The following is a 23,305-nucleotide window of genomic DNA, read 5'->3' on the forward strand; positions in this document are numbered from 1 at the left end:
TCCACGGCAAGTTTAATTTTTCTTCATCAATGGGTCTTATGATGGTTCCAAACAGCTCACAATCCACTCCAAAGTAGGGTTTTTCTTGATACGGTTAGGACCGATAGTGATCCACCACCAACCGGCACACTCGAGAGTCGGATTTCATTTGCCCAACGAGATCCAGTATCCAGTAGATAGAGTCACAACAGAAAAGCTCAGGTATTTATTTTTGTTGTGAATCTACATACTACTGGATCTGCAGGATCGCTCTTTGAACATCTGCATATATTCTATATCATTGGAAAACGAATTCTTTCAAAGTTCACTAGTTTGTGACAAACATGCCTTATACCCGGCAAACGTGTTCGTTTTAAGAAGGCATTATCTCCTCAATTCGACTTACCGGCCGGATGCGTTAATTAAAAAAAAAAGGCGAGTTTAAACAATCCCATTGAATTCCACCACTTAATTGTATCTTGACAGATACGTATTTCGACCTCAACAGTAAGGCCGTCTTCAGTGTCTCGTACTTGACTCGACTTGAAGAAAAAGATCGCAGCTTACACTATTTATACTGTGCGTAGGTATAATAATTTATCTAGGTACTTATCTTACTACGGTGCTTATTTCTACTCGCTTGATGCGCTTAATGCTTAGGTATAAACTTAAAGAGCCAGGAGCTACCATTTCCTTGATCTTTATTCAACAACCGCGTTTGTACCTGTCGGTAGATTTCCAAGCTCTCAGCAACATCAAGTTTCCACGGAGAAGAGACATTTCTTAAAATTTTAATGTTTGATGTCGTAATTGAATGATTTTCCTGATATACATGTTCAGCTACCTTAGACCTAAACTCATAATTTAATCCCTTATCAGTTTCCCTCTTAGCCTTACTTACTTCTGCAATATGTTCTTTGAACCTTACATCTAACGATCTTTTTGTTTGACCTACATATACTTTATCACACTGTGAACAATTAATTTGATAAACCCCGGCCTTATTTAACATTTCTACTCTATCATTTGTGGAGCCCAACAGTGTCTTCAGTTGATTGCTTCTGCTGGAGAATACTAAATCGATGCCGAATTTCCTCAGTCGATGGCGTAGCTGGTGGGTGATGTGTCGATCATAGGGGACCGATACCCTCCTCAGCGGTTCATCGATCGGTGTTAGTGTTGTCAGTTCGTTTTTCCGTAGGTTCCTCTGCTTCTTGTTGATGATTGCTTGTATTGTTCTTTCCTTGTATCCATTGATCCTCGCTGTTTCCAAGATGTGTTGTAGCTCCTTCGTTTTTCCTTCTTCGCTCAGGGAATCGTCTGCTTCGTGTGGATCAGGGGATGAAAGGCGGCCTTTTTGTGCTGATACGAATGATTTGATGTGTATGGGATGACTCTCATGGTGTTGGTGGGCTTCCTGTAGATTTCGAAGTCTAATGTTGCATTTGTTCCCTTGATAACCAGTAGATCCAAGAAAGGTAATTTACCTTCCTTTTCCTCCTCGTGGGTGAATTTGATGTCTTTATGCACGTTGTTTATCGCTTCCAAAATCCTGGGTAGATCTTTCCGGTTGATGATGCTGAAAATGTCGTCCACGTATCTCCACCACTTCTCGGGTAGTACTCCTTGTTCCTCTAGGTTGTCCTCCAAATTCGCCATGAATAATTCGAATAAAAAGGCATTATCTCCTCAATTCGATGGATGGATGGGTGGTTCATTAAAAGAAGGCCTTATCTCCTTCCTTGGCCTTCTACAGGGCGAACGCGATCACTTATAGAAGGCCTATCTCATCAATTCGCCTTATACCGGGCAGACACGATCATCCAAAAAGGCATTCTATACTTCCTTCACTTTATACCATGCAGATGCAATCATTCAAAGAAACACGGTTCGTACTTTTCGTTTCAATGAAACGAAATCAAACAATTTTCGGGTCGCAGGAGAAATTATTTTTTCGTCTACCTTCTTTTCGCCTTCTCTCTTCGTTTCATTATGCCTGGCGAAAATTTTCGGAAATCAATTATAAAAATTTGATGACCGGAACGGGATTCTGGGCTTGCAGCCAACGCTGACAGTATGAGCAGGGATGCGCTGGTAGCTGTCCTATCACGCGCGGGAGACGCCATCATGCCGAGAAATGGCAGACGCCCGGTAAACTGGTGGAGTGCCGAGATGGAGATGGCAAATTTTCGATCAGCCTGCCTTAAGGCTAGACGAAGAATGCAACGTGCCCGCACCGAGTAGGCAAGAGCGGACCGCCGTGAAGTGTTTCGTGCTGTAAAACTGGCCCACAAAAAGGCCATTAAGATCAGCAAGATAGCGTGTTTCGACAACATGTGCGAGGGGTTACGCCTACAGGATAGTGATGGCCAAGCCCAGAGGAGGCTTTTCACCCCCCAAGCGGTCCCCGGATAGGTTGGAGAGGATTATCGATATACTCTTCCCGTCCTATCCCACACTTCCCTGGCCTCATGCACCGTACGGCGTTTTGGGTGCGGCCTAAATGGCTCCGGTGAAGAATGAAAAGTTAGTCGCGGTGGCTAATTTCCTGGCATCAAACCAAGCTCCAGGGCCTGATAGAGTTTCGAACACCGCTCTCAAGGTAGCAATCATGAGTGTAGTGTGCCCGAAAGATGGAAAAGGCAGAAGTTGGTTCTGTTACCGAAGGCCGAGAAGCCACTGGGCAACCGCTCGCCGTACAGACCAATATGTCTTATTGATACGACGGGTAGGTTGCTGGAGAGGATCATCCTTAACAGGCTGACCGCGTACTCAGAGGGTACGGTCGGCCTGTCAAGCAATCAGTTCGGTTTTCGCAAAAGTAAATCCACGTTGGACGCTATAAACTCAGTGGTAAAGACCGCTGAGATAGCGATCCAACGGAAAAGCCGAGGTATCTGGCACTGCGCGTTAGTGACACTGGATGTAAAGAATGCATTCAATAGCGCAAGATCGATGCTGAGAAACGTTCCTATTACTGCAAGAGTTCCGCAAGGCTCAATACTGGGCCCTATATTATGGAACCTTATGTAGGACGAGGTTCTGGAACTAAAGCTCCCTCCTGGTGTCAAGATCGTAAGCCTCGCCGATAACGTAGCCTTGAGGGTCTACGAGGAGTCAATTCCTGATGTAGAATGACCGCAGCACACGCAGTGACGGATTGGATGGGCGCTAGAAACCTGGAGCTCGCTCTACATAGGACGGAGGTGGTTATCTTCAACAACCACAAGTCTGTACAACATGCAGTGATTCACGTGGGTGAACTCGCGATGACATCAAAGCGGAGTTTGAAGCTCCTTTGACAAGCAGACCTTCGGCAGCCATGTCGACAAGTTGTGCAAGAGGACTTCGACTGCTGTTGCTGCATTATCGAGGATGATGTTCAACTGTTCCAAGGTGTGCGCCAGTAGGCTACTGGCAGGCGTTTCACTTATGGATCCTGTACACATCCAGTGGTGCAAAAAGGCGACTTCAAAGATCTCCATGCTGAGCAATGTTCAGCTTTCCTGAGCCCCACTTCCGATCCCGAATGTCTGTTGCTGTCGGCCTCTGGTGACAACGACGATGGAGCTTTGTGAGGCCACCAGGCCCGAATCACATATATACCGCAGACATCTGTTGATGAACACCTGCAGCCGTTGAGTGTTCTCCACTGATACACACCATCTTTCGCTAGCGTGTAACAGAACAGATTTCACGTTATAGTTGAAAATTAGTATTTTGGTGCGTATACTTATCTGCCTGTTTTTCCAGATACTTCTCAAACTCGCCAAGACAGCCCTTGTTTTCTTGACCCGTTCGCCTATGTCGATCTTGGTACCGCCGTCTGACGCCATTTGGCTTCCAAGATATTGGATGCTTTCAACATTCTCCACTGGTTGCCCGGCTACTGTGATACTGGAAGGGCTCACCGTGTTTACATTCAACGATTTGGTTTTGTTGACATTGATGACTAAACCTGCCGAAGAGGAGCGCTCGGCAAGGTCGTTGAGCTTACTCTGCATGTCAGAGCGTCGTTGCGCGAGAAGTGCAACGTCATCCGCCAATTCGAAGTCGTTTAGGTGCTCCATGGTTATAGGCTGCCATAACAGCCCGCGGTTTGGTTCACGGTCAATCGCATCTACCAGAATCTCGTCGATTACGATGAGGAACAGTAAAGGTGATAGAATACATCCTTGCCTCACACCAGCTACGACCCGGATAGGGTTGGACAAGACCCCATTGTGCAGCACTCTACACGAGAAGGCCTCGTACTGTGCCTCGATGAGGCCGATGATTTTCTCAGGAACCCCCTGAGATAACGAACAACGATAAAAGTAGCAAATTGGAAAAAAGAAACTGATTCGGATAGGCGGCCCTCACCGAGGCCCGAGGGGGTTTGATAAAACATGTTTTTCTCGCTCATTTTATGTTGTGAACCATATTTTTTTCGCACATCTCTATAAAACAAGTGTAAATGCATCATCAGAAACGGTGCCCCCCGCCATTGGGGCTTCTTCTTCTTCTTCTTATTGGCATTACATCCCCACACTGGGACAGAGCCGCCTCGCAGCTTAGTGTTCATTTAGCACTTCCACAGTTATTAACTGCGAGGTTTCTAAGCCAGGTTACCATTTTTGCATTTGTACATCATGAGGCTAGCACGATGATACTTTTATGCCCAGGGAAATCGAGACAATTTCCAATCCGAAAATTGCCTAGACCGGCACCGGGAATCGAACCCAGCCACCCTCAGCATGGTCTTGCTTTGTAGCCGTGCGTCTTACCGCACGGCTAAGGAGGGCCCTTGGGGCTTATTAAAAGAAATTTATCATGAATTATAGCCCCCCGAATCAGTTCATTATCGTAACAGCTACCGAAAAACGTCTCTCACGGTATGCTATCTATCGACAGTGTGTACAGACATGATAACGACATAAGTGAGAGATTTTCTCATTCTCCTTTGGATTCAAACCCTGGCCACAATACACGGTTCGAGGCCGCATCTCTCCATCCTCGACTGCGCCCCACGCTCGCCAAGTCGTTTTGCACCTGGTCTGCCCACCTTGCTCGCTGCGCTCCACGCCGTCTCGTACCTGCCGGATCGGGAGCGAACACCATCTTTGCAGGGTTGCTGTCCGGCATTATTGCAATATGACCTGCCCATCGTACCCCTTCGGCTTTAGCTACCTTCTGGATACTGGGTTCGTCGTAGAGCTGGGCGAGCTCGTGGTTTATTCTTCGCCGCCACACACCGCACAGTGGGGAAAATCCGACCCAAAAAGGTACCTATTTATTGCGGCTACTTGCTGCCCCGGAAAAATACCTTTCCTAAAGGGAAAATCCACGACAAATCGAATGGTGCTATTTTCATGCGCCGGAAATTATGGGAACTGGCCGTTTTGCCCCATTTACTCATAAAAATCATATTTTTTCTATGACAGCTACAATTTAAAATCGATTGCGACTAACTGTTTCTATGTTCTCTGATGCTAATTAAGTAGAAATTACGAGTGGTATCTATTCCGACCTTAAACCATGACTGGAAGTGGCTGTTTTGCCCCATTTACCCCCGGAATCGTATTTTTTCTATGACAGCTCCGATATAAAATCAATTGCGGCTGTCTATTTTTATGTTTTTCGATGCTATGTCAGTAGAAAATACGAAGGGTAAGAATTCCGGCCTTGAAAAATGACTGGAAGTAGCTATTTTGCTCCATTTACCCACGATAATCGTAATTTTTCTATGACAACTACAATTTAAAATCGATTTCGGCTAACTATTTCTATGTTTTCTGATGCTTGGTCAGTAGAAAATACGAAGGTATCTATTCCGACATTATACCATGACTGGAAGTGGCCGTTTTGCCCCAGTTACCCCTGAAATCGTATTTGTCTATGAAAGCTACTATTGAAAATGAATTGCGGCTGACTATTTCCATGTTTTCTTATGCTAATTTAGTAGAAAATAAGAACGGTATGAATTTCGGCATTGGAGCATAATTGGATGTGGTCTTTTTACCCAATCACCCACGAAAATCGTAGTTTTTCTATGACAGCTTCAATTTAAAATCAATTTCGACTAACGATTTCTGTGTTTTCTGATACTAATTTGGTAGAAAAAACGAATGGTCTAAATTGTATATAATCCGGCCTTGGACTGTCACTAGCAATGGCTGTTTTGCCCTCTTTACCTCTAAAATTCATCGCTAAGACTGAAAATCGATTTTGGCTAATTATTTCTATGATTCTTAATGCAAATTAAGTAGGAACTACAAACCTGGAATCGTATCTAAAAATGGCCAATATGCCTCATTTAAAAAAAAAAACATTTTTTTGTATGACCGCCACGATTTAAAATCAATTGCGGCTTGGTATTTCTATGTTTTCTAATGTTAATTTGTAAGAAAATACGGTTGTTACATATTCCAGCCTTGGATCATGACTGCAACTTGCCGTTTTGCCCCCTTTGCCTCTAAAAATCATTTTTTCTAGCACAGCTACTATTTGAAATCGATTGCGCCTTACTATTTCCATTTTAATTATTGAGAAGAGCCGAAAATCTTCCTGAGATGTGAGGCTACTTAAGGCATCACAAAAAATAGAATTATCTAGCTGCAATAGATTTTAAGAAGTAAATGGGGCAAAACGGCCACTTTCAGTCATGATTTAAGGCTGAAATATATGACAATTGTATTTTCTTTCAAATTAGCATCAGAAAACATACAAATAATTAGCCACAATCGACATAAAATTGTAACTGTCATATAAAAACATCGAAGTATAATGGGGCAAATCAATTTCAAATTGTAGTTGTCAGAGAAAAATTCCAGGGGGTAAATGGGGCAAAACGACCAATTCCAGCCGTGGTATAAGGTCGGAATAGATTCTACTCGGCCACTTCCAGTCATGATTCTAGGCCGAAATTAGCTTCAGAAAACATAGAAATAATTAGCCACAATCAATTTTAAATTGTAGCTTCCAGAAAAAACAATCGACGGTAAATGGGGCAAAATGGCCACTTCCAGTCATATTTCAAGGCCGAAATTTCAACCATTCGTATTTTCCACTAAATTATCATAAAAAAACAAAGAAGTAATCAGCCGCATTTGATTTTAAATGGTAGCTGTCATAGAAAAATACAATTCCAGGGGTAAATGGGGCAAAACGGCCACTTCTAGTCATGGTATAAGTTCGGAATAGTGTACACTATTTTTCTACTTAATTAGCATCAGAAAACATAGGGAATTGTTAAATTGTAGCTGTCATAGAAAAAAATCGATTTTCGTGGGTAAATGGGACAAAATAGCCAGTTCCAGTCATTTTTCATGGCCGGAATTTATACCATTTGATTTTCTACTAAACAAGCATAAACAACAAATAAATAGTCGGCCGAATATGATTTTAAATTGAAGCTGTCATAGAAAAATACGATTCCAGGGGTAAATGGGGCAAAACGGTCACTTCCAGTCATGGTATAAGCTCGAAATAGATAACATTAGTATTTTTCACATAATATGCATTAGAAAACATGGAAATAGTTAGCCGCAATCAATTTTAAATTATAGCTGTCATAGAAAAAATATGATTTTTAGGGGTAAATGGGGCAAAACGGCCAGTTCCCATAATTTCCGGCGAATGAAAATAGCAACATTCGATTTGTCATGGATTTTCCCTTTAGGAATGGTATTTTTCCAGGGCAGCAAGTAGCCGCAATAAATAGGTACCTTTTTGGGTCGCATTTTCCCCACTGTGCACCGTCTTCTTGCACGCCGCCAAAGATGGTCCTAAGCACCCGTTTCTCGAATACTACGAGTGCTTGCAAGTCCTCCTCAAGCTTTGTCCATTTTTCGTGTCCGTAGAGGACTACCGGTCTTATCAGCGTCATGTACATAACACATTTGATGCGGTGGCGAATCTTTTTTGACCGCAGTTTCTTCTGGAGCCCATATTAGGCCCGACTTCCACAGATGATGCACCTTCGTATTTCACGTCTAACGTTGTCATCAGCAGTTAGCAAGGATCCAAGGTAGACGAATTCCTCAACCACCTCGAAGGTATCCCCGTCTATCGTAACACTGCTTCCCAGGCGCCCACAAGCATGTACTTTGTCTTCGATGCATTCACCACCAGTCCAACTTTTATTGCTTCACGTTACAGGCGGGTGTACAGTTCTGCCACCTTTGCAAATGTTCGGCCGACAATGTCCATGTCCTCCGCGAAACAAATAAATTGACTGGATCTGTTGAAAATTGTACCCCGGCTGTTACACCCGGCTCTCCGCATGACACCTTCTAGCGCAATGTTGAACAACAGGCACAATAGTCTATCACCTTGTCTTAATCCTCGGCGCGAATCGAACGAACTGGACTTCTTCACTCAGTTTTGAACACCATCCACCGTTGCTTTGATCAGTCTGGTGAGTTTCCGGGCCCATCTTTATGAGCTCAGCTCCGATACCATCCTTACCAGCTGCTTTATTAGTCTTTTAACTGTTGGATGGCATCTTTAACTTCCCTCAAGGTGGGGGCTGGTTGGCTTCCATCGTCCGCTGAACTGACGTAGTCATCTCCTCCACTGCCTTGACTTTCACTGCCTGTACTCTTTGCGCCATTCAAATGTTCCTCGTATGTAGTGCTGCTTCCACCTTTTGATCACCACACGAGATGCCGTCAAGATGCCCCCATCCTTATCCCTGCAAATTTCGGCTCGCGGCACGAAGCCTTTGCAGGATGCGTTGAGTTTCTGATAGAACTTGCGTGTTTCTTTAGAACGGCACAGCTGTTCCATCTCCTCGCATTCCGCTTCTTCCAGGCGGCGTTTCTTTTCCTGAAAAAGGCGGGTCTGCTGTCTCCGTTTTTGTCTATAACGTTCCACGTTCTACCGGACACCTTGCTGTAGCGCGACCGCCCGCGCTGCGTCCTTCTCCTTCAGAAACTGTCTGCACCGAACATTGTTGATGACGGATAGTTTTTGGTGCAGTTTAACCATCACCAGATAGTGGTCAGAGTCGATGTTAGCGCACGATACGTCCTGACGTTGATAATGGAGGGTGTTAATATCGCTGCATAATATCGATTTGAAAGAAAGATATGAGCAAAAAAGGCTACTAGGCCCACAACCGAAACACTAACATATTGTTTTTCAGTCTTTCCGGCCATTAAACGGTTACAAATTAAAGATTTATGCTAAACTAGCAGACCCGACGAACTTTGTTTCGCCTAAAATTGATTTATTCTCTGATTAGTTCCCGCGTTATGCAGAAATTTCTATTTCATTTGTATGGGAGCCCCCCTTTCAAAAAGAAGGAGGGGTCTCGAACCATCTTAGGAACCTTCCCCGGCCCCAAAAACCTCTGCATACAAATTTTCAAGCCGATCGGCTCAGTAGTTTCGGAGTCTATAAGGTTCAGACAGACAGAAATTCCTTTTTATGTATATAGATAGAAGATGTCACCATTTAGGAAGTTTTGTTAAAAAATTTGAGTTCAACTGATATAATCGTTTCCGGAATTCTTAGAAGAATTAGTTCAGATTTATTACATCAAAGAATTATGAATCTTACAGGTGACGTAATTGAATTATGTGACATAATCACACGACATATTGCTCTTTTCACAATTGTTAAACTTCGTTTTCGAACTTCGCACTGTCAAACGCTTTGAGGCGATGATGGAAACAAACTATTTTTATTGTTGACTATCGAATTTGCTGACTGTCAGATGCAAGGCCAATCAAAATAAGGTATTTCAAAATAAATATGGTATGGAAAAATTAGATAACCTTGACGCACTTCGAAATCGTGTTCGAGAGTCGACTGTGATAATCATTTATTCAGGGTAAGCACAAAACAGATAGACATCATAGAACAAACTGCAAATTTCAAAGTAGGCTCTTTGTGTATCAACAATTGACGAACGGCACTCCCGTATATCCAAATGGAAAGAAAGAGACAGCAAAGCATGCGATGCTGCTCTGTCTAATGCACGTTGTTCAGTAAAGCTTGACTTCCACCGCTAGGTTCGCTAGCGTTCCAAAATCATGGAGGGACCACTTTCCAAGGAAAAAATGCCTATATGTTATGTGGGGTAAGTCTAAATAGGAGTAAATGTCGTAATAATACTTCGTCAACTTGGATGCACACGAAAGTCTTAGTCAAAAGATATTGTAGTTACTAGATAAAGATTGTCGCTGTCTTCGCTGTCCGGAACATCTTTTGCTGGTGAGGATAGGGGAGCTAAATGTCAAAGAAGGAAAATCCATACGATTTGACAGCTTGGTGCCCAACATGTTTCGGACAGCAGAACAAAGGGAACCGAAGCGACAATCTTTATCTAGTAACTAAAATATCTTTTTTTAGTCCAATCATCACAGTTTTAATGAATGGTACTTAATTTTACTTCCCTCGAAACCCAAACACAGCAAGCGGTGTGACGAGCGATGGAAACGGCAACAAAAGCACCCGACATTCAAGCAATCGACGGGTTGATGCAGTGAACATAGCATTCACGTCAGAATGTAGAATCTGTTTTACTTCGGATTCTCTTCGTTCAAGAAGCTGAGATGGCTGAGAGGTAGCGCAAGTGGCGCTCACATAGCTCACCAATGTTTGATTCCCGTCTATAACTGTATATTTTTTGTTTTAATTGAACAGGCGTGTAAATTTGATAGTAAACTTAGTTTTACCTTTTCCCGACACAATTTCGCATCAATAGTTATGGGCTTAGGGCACTTCGATAGTCAAATGTATAAAAAATGATGAGGAATTTCAATTGTTTGTTTCATAGTGAACAATCAGAATACGAACTGTTGCAGCGGGGTTGTTCTTCCGGTGTCCAGCGGAGAGGCCCCGGATATCATGTACCATTAATTTTTTTCACAGAAAGTTAGACAATGTAATTAGAAATTAGGCACGGGGTGTTTCAAAGCATTGCATCGGCGAGTTTTTGAAAAAAGTGATTTATATCGTTTTGTCTCCAATATACCGTATAAAAATTAATTGATAACTCAACAATGGATAAATCATAGTAATTTCCATTCAAAATTAAAAATATACACATTTGAAGAATTTCTGTATGGAGAACCTATCTTTTAACGGATCTAAAATGTTGAAAAAACATTTTTTTTTGTGATTCGCTTGTTTTTGAAGTAGGTAAATATATTTTTTGGTATTTTTGCGTGGGTTACAATCTTTTTTTTTTCAAAAATTATCCTTGAATAAAATGTGGACTCTCTTTATCCTAGCGGTAAGATGCGCAGCTATAAAGCAAGACAATGCTGAGGGTGGTTGGGTTCGGTTTCCGGTGCCGGAATAGGATAGGGATAGAAATAGAAGGATATGTAGGAGATGTGATAAGAGGTAATAAGGAAATTGTTTACCTTGGAATGCTTGTGAAGTGTGACAATGTCACATCGTTGCACCTAAAATGGTTTCATAGCACTCTTAAAAAGTAGATCGCTATCTTCAAAAACATTTCAAAACCATAATTATTACTTGGGATGTTTTCCGTGAACTGAAAAGACGTATCGCTGTTGCAAATTGTCTCTAAAACGTACGTAACCAGCTTACTGCTTATAAAAGCATGAGAACCTCACGCAGATATGAAATCAATAAAATGTGGAACTGGCAAGCCTGTAGCAGAAGCTTAGCTTCCGTAACATACATACAGAAATGAAATTCACTCTATGTAAAACTTTAGTTCATCCGATAGCCATTTTCGGACATCAAGCATGGAAATTACGAAATCCAGGGCAAGAAGCTTTTGTGGTTTTCAAGCTAAATGTGATGCGTAGAATATTCGGTGAGGTGCTTTAAAATGGTGGGTGCCATAGAAACGCTGAAACACTGTACCAAGAGGAAAATAATATGAATCATATACAGGGATTGAATCCTAAAGAGAACGAACAAGTCTCTCACTTGTCAGCTTTGTATACATATACGATATGTAGCATACCTCGAGAAACTTTTTTCGCAAGCTGTCATGATAGAGAACTGTTTCGGGATGTTATACCCCATGATAAATTTCTTTTAGAAATCTCCAAATGCAGGGATCACTGGCTCTGATGATGCATTTTAACTTGTTCTACACAGTTGTGCAGTAACCAACACGAAAGGAGCGAAAACAAAGCGAGAATCACAATTTTTCTGTGGGGACTGCCTATCCGATTCTGTTTTTTCGCACTTGTATACAAGTTTGATAAATTTGTTATCATGGCTTGTTATGATTCAGAACAGTTTTTGCCTCTCTTTTATCGTTATTCGTTATCTATTGAGAGCCGATTTCTGCAAACCCTGATCCTATAAAATATGGCAGACTGACAATGGGCTGCCCATCTAATACGAATGTCAGTAGAAAAAATGCGAATATAATATTGAACAGAGTGCTGGGTAGAAGCCGGGAACAGATGATAATTGCTAAAAAAAAGATTGTTATGCACGCAAAAATAAAAAATAACCCAACCCTCAAAACCGCCTGAAATATTGCAATAATTAATTTTTCAATATTACAGATCCATTTAAGGATAGTTATGAAGATATGCTACAAATCAATTACATTTCTTTGCATATAGGGTATCTGTTCCATTATTAATAAAATGCTCTTAATATCAATAACATACGCAAAACAGGCAATGTATGTTCAATTTGTGTCGTATTTTGTTGTTATCCGGCGTGGTTACTGCTGAAAATAAACTTACATTTTTTGTATTAGAACCATGTAGAATTTGTATGTACTAAAATTTTATACAGAATTGAAAGATTTGTTTTTTTTTGTGTTGTGCAGTATTGTGTCCTCGGGTACCGATAAACGTTGAATAATATGCCGTGGAGGTTACAGGACTCTAGCCATGGTATTTTATTTTATCCCGCGTATAGATTCAGTGACGAAAAACGTGTGAGTAAACAGACGCAATTGGACATTGAAACCGCCTGTCGCGCCTTATATGGGGGCGTCTGGTAACGCTCGGTTCATGTTTGGTTCAAAAGAAAACTACGTAGGTAGCTGAGGATATCGATGCAACTCACACATAACATCATGAATAATCATTCAAAATAAAACATTTTTTACGAACGGAAACTGTTCACAAACTGAATATTCAGCAATTTTCACTAACCTGTCGAAATACGTAATCCACATCGGTATCATAGTGGCTGATGTTGTCGCCACCCTGGAGTATGATCAGTGCCGGTCCGTCAAACGTGCGAACTTTACGCAGCTCACCAACAACTTTCTCTCTATTTTCCCGGAACATCGACATTGGAATGGGCAGCGTTTGAGCTCCCATCCAGAATGCAGCTCCCTTATTGGCGGCCATTGTTGCAGGTTACAATCTGGAAACAAATTGAGATACGATGCGTACACCGAATGATTAGAATGAAGTCATTGGATCAACTGAAAATGTTTATAGCTAATTTAGATAACTTATTACTAGATTTTGATTGTTTACTAACGATTCACTAATGAAAACGTTCGTTTCTGAGGAATGTCGCAAGCGAAATGGTACCCTCCACGTCACTCGACAACTGGCTATCAATTGAACGCCTGAACAAGAACAAGAGGGGGTCGTAATCAGCCACAGGTGATTGCATAGTCTATCGCATACCCTAATCTATAATGACAGCTGAAAGTCTTTTCTGATTTCAGTAGCCAATCGAGGCATTATAACCAACAAATAAATCATCGTCTCGATCGGTCATAATTGTTTTCTGAATTTAGTTGGCAAGCGATGCTCTCAAATGTACGAAGGCAATCCAAATTTTAAATCATTGAAATAATGCAGAAATGAGTTCAAAACAAATCACGTTGAACCAAAATAAATTTAAACCAAGTCGTAGACGCAAATCTTTCCTAAACAGAGCTTCTCACGTTCGAGGCGAGCGGGATTTAGTGCATGATTATCCACTTGTAAACAGAAACACGAGTAGGTTCGTAAGCATGTGCGACTTTCATTAACAGGGGTGTGCGCTAGGGACGACGATCATCCATCGAAATTCAAATATATTTTTCTTCAACCTGGATTTAAGGTTAGACTCCATCGCTCCAAAATATGATTATGTTTGCCCCACCCAGGGCTCAAATTCTGCATACGCTTTAGCCGGCGTGTTTTGGGATTTCGTCGCGTCCGTTGGTGAATTGGAAATGAGTTCAACGCGCCACACGATCGTTTCTTGTCAATCACGGTCTACGACGACGACGACAACACCAAAAGACCGAACTACAGCAAATCTGAAAATAGTTTTTCCTCTGTGCAACTGACGACGGTGAACTGGGGACAGAATCCGATCGAGTACCGTGGGCAGGAAAATGACAAGCCCAAGTGTCTTGCGATGGTTGATGACTGTTGATGCAAACATGGACCGTTGCCGTAGAACAATTCGACCGATTCGGCTAAAACGGGCCGCAGCGGTGGCGGCGTTACGCCGTCGGATAGGCATGGCGCTCTGAATTTCCGTCACTAATAGACGGTCCGTTTTGGCGCTAGAAATAGCACTCTGCTGTTTTACACGAGGAAGAGTGCTGGTCCGGACTCGGACACCGGATTTGACCAGTTCGAACGGGAACGAATGTTGTCGGACTGTAGACTGCAATTAATTTCGTTAGGATATGCGGTATTAATTGACGGAATTTTTTTAGTGGATTGCCTTTGTTCGTTTGGTTCTGGTACAAATGTACGGTTAGGGTGACAGAGTGGTACAAAAAGCTGCTGTGAAATAACTACATTACTACATTTTGATTTGCAATTAAAAGTCATTGCAAAAGGTTTTTTCGTTTGTAATTTTCTTTTGTTAAATTTCGAATTTTAGAAAAAAAAACGCTCTGATCCACATGAAATACTTCCCAAGTTCAAAGGCAAATATTTCGCCATTTTTACACGAAATCCTTTCAATGGAAAATTTTTCGAACTCCTCCTTCTTCCGAGTTTCTACAGGAAAAGCAAACAAATTAAAAAAAAAACTACTTTATTTCCATGGAAGCTTTTTACGAATTTTCAGGGGAATTACTGTAGAATTTCTAAAAAGAATTCATTCTAATTCTTTCGAGTTTCCATGAGATTTTCTTTAAATTTTTTTTCGAGTATTAATGGGAATTTTCGCCTGTTTCTACCGGAATTTCATTTATTCAATTCAATCAAATTTCATACCAATTCACATAAAAAATCACCAATATGTCATAGAGAAGTTTACCCGATTTTCATCGGAAAATGCATCGTAATTCGGGAAATTCAGCCTGATTCATTTGAATACGCCCAAACTCTCTCAAATTTCTCGGAAAATTCTTCCCCATTTCTATGGGAAATCCGTAACAAATTTCCACAGTGAATTCATCCGTTTTTCAACCAGAAAATTCTATGGAATTTCCACAGAAAACTCATTTGAATTTTCACGGGAAATCCAAGGCAATCGGTCAATGATCGAATAATTCAAAATATTGAAACTTGCAGCACAAGTCGTTAACAAAGATAATGAAAATCGCGCGCCCAGGATGACTGCCATGGCCTTTCGGAAGATGCTCCCTGATGAACCACAACGGGAGCACGACGACGCTACACCATACTGTTAATGACCCGGATGAGTAATACCTCAAACCTAAATTCCAAACTCGTCCGTCCTTAAATTAATCTAACCTTATGTTACCACTAATATCCTGATCTATGTCCCTTTCCACTTACTAACTGTTGATAATATTGATATAGATTGTGAATATCATAAAGAGCCTCGGCTCCGTTAAATGTTATATACGCCTGAACCTGTCAAATAAACGTATTGGATATAATAAAGATTTGTTTACTAATTTACCTGTCGGATGGTAATTTATATAGGGGGAATGACGGCTTTGGCAGGTTTTGTTGTATTATTGGCAGGGGGGTTTTTTATGACTGACTAGGCTCAAATTTGGCCTAAGCATTCTTTGCATATCAAAGAATATTGTGGCCAAATTTAATAAAATTTGGTCGACAAAAACCCCCTGCCAGTGATAGAACAAAACCTGCCAAAGCCGTCTTTCCCCCTAGTACTTCAAAAATTCTTAACACCTTTCAAGAATATTTTTGGTCCATTAAAAATAATAAACGTGCTTCCAAAAAATTCACAAATTTTCACAAAATACGAGTCTGGTAAGCTTCACAGGAAAACTGTTCTCGTCCATAATTTTACATAGCTCTTCTTTTTTTTTTTTTTTTTTACAAGGGAGAATGCATTTACACACTAACCCAGTACACGTGCATTGTAGTTGCCAAACTACCACACGGAAGTGTACTGGAGTGTCGGACTCGACCATACCGGTAATACCGACTAAACTCCCTTGGGCTCCACCATCGTTTCCCCCAGGAACTACCTCGCAGTACTACTTCTGGGGGGACGGCAGTACTAAGCGTACTCGCTCATTATCGCTCACACAGGCACTCGTCCCACGCGAGACTGACTTGGGTGCTCGCACACCATTCACTCCATTTGAGTCTTACTTGGATGCTCTCCCGGGCGCTCCGCTGCCATGCCTCGAGGTGTCAATAGCGGTAACTGCCTGGGCCTACAGATATTACGCTACGACACTCCTGCCTCAGCACGAGCAGATCAATCACACCACTGCCGAAGCAGACCACACGCTACCCTGCCGAAGCAGGGACACTCCCCATGCACCACATGTGCACAACTGTAGGTGTGTGGGTACAACCCACTGCTACCCTGCCGCCGAAGCAGCTTCTCCAAAGACCATTCGCTCCATTTTTCGGGTGCTCACTCTAACACTCCACTGCAATGCCTCGAGGTGTCGATGGGATACCTCGACTCCTACCTCAGCATGTGCAGTCCATACTCAGACTTCTGCTGCGCTTCGAGGTGACAATAGCGGCGACACGCTATGACACTCCTGCCTCAGCACAACCAGATCACTCACTCCCTGCCGAAGCAGCTCACGCGCTACCCTACCGAAGTAGGGACACTCCCCAACTCACTCTAACACTCCACTGCCATGCCTCGAGGTGTCGATAGCGGTATGTAGGGACCAATCAACGATACTACGCTACGACACTCTTACCTTAGCATGTGCAGTCCATACTCAGACTTCTGCTGCGCTTCGAGGTGACAATAGCGGTGACGCGCTATGACACTCCTGCCTCAGCACAAACAGATCACTCACTCCCTGCCGAAGCAGCTCACGCACTACCCTACCAAAGTAGGGACACTCCACATGCCAATTGGCACTCCCTGGGCTTGTGCTTTTGAAGCGGCACACAGTCGCTTTGATAGAGTCCGCTTACGGGCACTTGTGGTTTTTTGGGAGGGATTTTAGCAGAGCCCACTGCTAAATCCCACCACGCCCTAGGCAGTTCTCCCTGACTCGCAGACAGCTGGGGAGGGGTCGTCAAGCCCTTGGACATGGTCCATGCTGTCCCTGCTGTCCCTGCTGCCCCCTTACATAGCTCTACGCGGTCTATACTGTCGTATGCTGCCTTGAAATCAACGAACAGATGGTGTGTTGGGACCTGGTATTCACGGCATTTTTGAAGGATTTGCCGTACAGTAAAGATCTGGTCCGTTGTCGAGCGGCCGTCACTAATGGTGACAGACGTCTGAAGATGATGTGGAATATCACTTTGTAGGCGGCATTAAGGATGGTGATCGGTCGAAAGTTCTCACACTCCAGCTTGTCGCCTTTCTTGTAGATGGGGCATATAACCCCTTCCTTCCACTCCTCCGGTAGCTGTTCAGTTTCCCAGATTCTGACAGTTTGTGCAGGCAGGTGGCCAGCTTTTCCGTGGCCATCTTGACGAGCTCAGCTCCGATACCATCCTTACCAGCCACTTTATTGGTCTTTAGCTGTTGGATGGCGTCCTTAACTTCCCTCAAGGTGGGGACTGGTTGGCTTCCATCGTCCGCTGAACAGACGTAGTCATCTCCTCCGCTGCTTTGACATTCACTGCCTTTACTCTCAGCGCCATTCAAATGTTCCTCGTAGTGCTGCTTCCACCTTTCGATCACCACACGTTCGTCCGTCAGGATGCTCCCATCCTTATCCTGACAAATTTCGGCTCGCTCTACGAATCCTTTGCGGGATGCGTTGAGCTTCTGCGATAGAACTTGCGTGTTTCTTGAGGACGGCACAGCTGTTCCATCTCCTCGTACTCCGCTTCTTCCAGGTGGCGTTTCTTCTCCTGAAAAAGGCGGGTCTGCTGTCTCCGATTTCGTCTAAAACGTTCCACATTCTGCCGGGTATCTTGCTGCAGCGTGACTGCCCGCGCTGCGTCCTTCTCCTCCAGAATTCCAGCAGTCCTCAAGAGGGGCCCCATTGAGCTCACCCTCTTTTGGCAACGCTGCCTTGAGATGCTGCGCGTATGCAGTGGCGACATCGGGTTGCTTCAGTCGCTCTAGGTCGTACCGCGGCGGTCGTCGGTACCACACATTGTTGATGACGGATAGTTTTGGGCGCAGTTTAACCATCACCAGATAGTGGTCAGAGTCGATGTTTGCGCCACGATATGTCCTGACGTCCATAATATCGGAGAAGTGCCGTCCATCAATCAGAACGTGGTCGATTTGTGATTCTGTCGGGAGTGGTGATCTCCGTACACCTGGAGATACTGGAGGCTGTGTTGGAAGTAGGTGCTGCGAATGGCCATATTCTTGGAGGCGGCGAAATCAATTAGTCGTAGGCCGTTTTCGTTCGTCAGCCGGTGAGGGCTGAACTTTCCAATAGTCGGTCTAAACTCCTCCTCCCTAGCAGCACACATGTTCTACATAGGTTACTGCAACTCTTATGTGACCAGATTCAGTCACAATCAAGTTGCTGCAACCATTTTTGTCTGACCTGTGTTGCTCGGGCTCTTGGCCAACCTCAGCGTTCCAATCTATGACGATTTTGATGTCGTGGCTTGGGCAGCTGTCGTACTCACGTTCCAGCTGCGCGTTGAATGCGTCCTTATCATCATCAGTGCTTCCGGAGTGTGGGCTATGGACGTTGATTATGCTGAAGTTGAAGAACAGACCTTTGATCCTCAACCTGCACATTCTCTCATTGATCGGCCACCACCCGATCACGCGCCTTTGCAAATCGCCCATCACTATGAAAGCTGTTCCCAGCTCGTGTGTGTTGCCGCAGCTCTGATAGATGGTATGATTACCTCTAAACGTTCGCACCATTGACCCCTTCCAACAAACCTCCTGCAGCGCTACGATGCCGAATTCACGGTCCTTGAGCACATCGGCGAGTATGCGTGTGCTCCCGATGAAGTTGAGAGATTTGCAGTTCCACGAACCGAGTTTCCAATCGCTAGTCCCTTTTCGTCGCAGTGGTCTTCGCTGATGGTTCCGGTCCGTACTTTCTTATTGATTGTTCGTTGCTTATGTTTTTTTAAAGGCTGGCTTGCAGGGCCTGACACTAAACCCCCTAAATTTCACGCTGTTGTGAGCCTATCCTGACATGGACAACAGACGCTCAGTAAGATTTTCACCTCCGGAGATGAGCAAAGCCCCCCCCCCCCCCTCTTCCCTGTCAGCATACGACCATAGTTCCCACCGGGGTTAATTACCCTAAGGTTGCTCGTATCCCGGCCAGCACCACGGGGAGGTAGGGATAGGAGATGCCGGGTAAGAGGTTAAGGACCGCGAGATGGGGTCTATTTTATTTCTTCAGGTACGCGAAGTACCAATGGTACGCATTACCCAGCATTTGTCGTTGCCGTTGATATTAATGAGCTATTCTCGTCTACTCGGGTAACGATGCCGGCCACCCCCTCACAGTTAGTTTAGCATTAAGAGAGGAAAATTAGTTTTAAAGACATTGATACAAGAGACCGAGGAATCCTCTGCGTCTCCGTGAGCGCCACAGGATAGGAATAGTTGGTTAGTTGAGAAGGTAATCCATGGGAAATCACTCGGGTAAGCGACTAAATGTATTTTTTACGTTTTGCGCAGACAACCCCTTAAAATGTTTTTTTCAACATATCTTTTTCCCTTTAATTTTCACATTTTTTGCATGTTCTAGAAAGTTTTAGATACTAGTAAAATACACCGGTTGGTGGCTATTGTGACTTGAAAACCTAAAAAATAAGAAAGTTATAACAGTTTTATCAGATTTTTTAGTCATATTTAATTTAATTGCTACTTGACAAGGGGCATAACAAAGTACAAGTAATGAAATTTAAATTAATACCCGAACTGTAGAGTTGTAAGCGAATGTAAGGAATGTTTCATCAAAAACCATTTCCTATTATGCAAGGTAGAAATCAATCACACATCACCAGGAGTTGATGAACCAATGCACCATGCGTCTCCATATGTTTGTATGCTCATACATCGAACATGTTCAAAACTTGTCAGAAAAATAAATAAATCTCCAAAAGTAATGAAATTACGAACTTGGTGTCTTCTACAAAGTTTTTCAGGAGAACTTTTGTTACAACTCTCGCGAAGACGTATACCTTCAATGTTGTAAAGTGGGAAAAAATATTTTTTTCATATCACTTTTAGGGGGATTGATCATATGGCTGAATACCTCCAAAGAAGCGCGTCGACTTACTGATAAAATGTCTCGAAGACCCCATTACGCTAAATCACATAATAAAGGTACTATTGAATAAACGCGCTTAAAACACGAATTTAGCCACTGCGCACTGGCACCAACGCGAACGAGCTGATTGATTTTCTGCTCAGCACTAACACGATCGTGCGTGCTCAGCACTAACACGATCGCACAGTGTTGCTTTTAGAAAAAAAGTTATGCTCAAAAAATTTATTTTAGGGACCTACCACAGAAAACGTCATTTATCTCGTACTATATGAGCCTTAGATATGGGGTGTCTTTGGCAAAGTGGCTTGAAATACCATCCGCTGACGGACAGAAGAAGACACTAGGCTCATATCTGGTTACGATGGATAAGGTAAAATTTTATCTCACTTTTAGGTGGATTAATCCAGGGATTCTTCCAGGTTTTTTTTTTCAGGGTTTTTCCATAAATTTCCAGGATTCTAAAAATACGTTGAACACATAACATTTTGACGCACCTTTCATGGGTTTATATTATACATGGTGTAGATGATTTTTATTATTTTTTGAAAAAAAGGTATAAATAATATTGAAAGGTTAAAGAGAAAATGATATTAAACGTTAAACAATAATATTGTCATGTGTCAGAATGTCACAATAATTCTGAAACTTTGAAGATTTGATAACATGGAATGCTAAAATCCTTGCTTGGGTTACTTTATGCATTTTTTCAAACTTTTCAGCATTTCTATTAGTAATTCCTCTAGAAATTTATTGATACTGAAACACATCCAAGAAATTACTTCTCCGGAAATTTGATCGGAAATTAATTTAGAAAAACCTTAAGTAATTTCTCAAGGAATTCTTCCGGAAGTTCATTTAGAAATTGCTTTAGAAATTCCTTCATAAAAACATTAGGAAGTTCTTTGAAATTTTTATTCTAAGGATTTCTTTTTGGAATACCTTATTCTGGAAATTATTTCCCGAATCCATCAGGAAATTCCGTCAGAAATTCTTTCCTTTGGAAATTCAATTCCATCGGAAATTTTCAAGTAATTTCTTCGAAATTTTCCCTAGGAATTCTTCCGAAAATTCTATGACAAAATGACAAAATAGGAAGTTCCAAATAAATTCCCAAAGAAATGTTCGAATAAACTCCGAAAATAATTTCAGAAAGAATTCCTGAAGGAATTTCTAACATTCTTAACTTTCTCAAATACTTGCTTTGAAATTTCTTACACTCTTAACTTTCTCCAGTACTTGCCTCGAAAATTCCTTTAAATATTCCTTCAAGAATTCCTTCAAAAATTATTCTGGGATTTCCTCCGTGGATCTCTTCACGAATTCCTTTAGAAATTCCATCCAAAATTTCCTTAGGATTTTTAAAATAATTCCATTGTTTGTGTGGCGATTATTTTTTGATATTTTAAGAAAAAAAACATCTACTCAGTCTTTGACTTAGTTAAACGAGTATGTTTTTTACCCTTCAAGGGTTACTAATAGAAAATTCAGGAAAGGAAGGGAGTGATACAAGTAAAGTAGCGCAACTGCCAGCAAGTAAATAGATTCACAAAAATTTCAAATGACACAAAACGACAGTCTTTTCTCCTTGAGGAAGAAACAATCCACGTGTCGAAACATAGGGCAAATAGCAGCCTTGTTTCACTACATTAGGAGCCAGTTTGCGAGAAGCGCGACCCCCTTTCCAAGGGAGGTTGCAACGATGTTCTCCGATTTGGGTGGAATTTTTAGGGTTTGTTCATAAATCTAAGAGAATTCAGATTTTTTCATTGAGGGGAAGTGGGGTAAAACGGCCCTTCAAAAATTATTGTTCAAAAATCGCCAAAACCAAAAAAATGCAATAACTTGGGCAATGACTGACCAATTTTGTTTAAATTTTGCACGCTTTTTCTACTCAATTAGTACTTTATACCAAGTAGTTAATATGGTTATAAAGTTGTTTACTTTAGGAGAAAATGGACTTTTTCGATAAAAAATGGTCGTTTTTCCAAAGGGAATATTTTTCACCAAAAAACTAAACCCGCATAGCAATTAACACCCAAAAGGCCAAGCTCTTTGAGAAAGCGATTTTTGATTTACAAAACTACAAAACAAAACTTTTTTATTTTTTGTCCAATCTTGATGAAATTTTGACACAAGGTCCAATTTTTATTCTAGTTTTGGCTGCACACTGAGTTTTTCGGAATTTCTGGATGGTTCCGGAATTATTCCAGATTCCCTTGGGGTACCAGCAACCTGGTGTTTGGGGTATTTCGCCAGTTACTCAATTTTTCTCCATGGAACCAATATCAAACAGTATAAAAAAAAAAATTGCCACACTAATAACGAGTCTCATAGCGATTTTTCCGAAAGTAAGTCTTCCATACGGACATCCCCAGGAAGCTTCCAAATGCCCCCAGGGAACCTGTAATGAGGACAATTTCGATTTTGCTCCGAAGCCCCCAAGGAATCTGTAAAGGGGACAATTTCGATTTTGCTCCGAAACATGTCGTGCGACGGCTCTTTCTTCACAATTTTTCATGAATATACTCGCTGTTGTTATAAAAGTGGCCATTGGTCAGTTTGGCTGCTCTCGTGACGCCCGGAATGCCCCCAAGGAACCTGTAAAGGGGACAATTTCGATTTTGCTCCGAAATATAACACGCGACGACTCTTTCTTCACAATTTGTTATGAATATACTCGCTGTTCTTACAAAAATGGTCATTGGACAGTTTGGCCACTCTTGGGACACCCGGAATGCTCCCAAGGAACATTTAAATGGGGCAATTTCGATCTTGCTCCGAAACATGTCGTCAACTGAGGCGAAAGGTGCTATGGCAAAAAAAAACAATTTCTCATGTCAAGTC

The 23,305-nt window shown here is 42.3% G+C and overlaps 1 protein-coding gene across 3 annotated transcripts in view; it reads right to left on the reverse strand.

The window, feature by feature from the left end:
• LOC134226108 (xaa-Pro dipeptidase) overlaps window positions 1-23,305 on the reverse strand; it is a 445,683-nt gene that overhangs the window by 163,516 nt on the left and 258,862 nt on the right. Inside the window, exons 1-2 of one of the 3 annotated variants that reach the window (XM_062706663.1) lie at window positions 13,408-13,530; window positions 13,071-13,287 (exon numbers count right to left, since the gene is read on the reverse strand). In XM_062706663.1, coding sequence (XP_062562647.1) covers window positions 13,071-13,271 — 201 coding nt within the window. In that variant the 5' untranslated portion in view covers window positions 13,272-13,287; window positions 13,408-13,530. The other 2 variants (XM_062706664.1, XM_062706662.1) reach the window with 2 other exon arrangements.

Source organism: Armigeres subalbatus, chromosome 3 (assembly GCF_024139115.2).
Source record: "Armigeres subalbatus isolate Guangzhou_Male chromosome 3, GZ_Asu_2, whole genome shotgun sequence".
Taxonomy (NCBI): Eukaryota; Metazoa; Arthropoda; class Insecta; order Diptera; family Culicidae; genus Armigeres; species Armigeres subalbatus.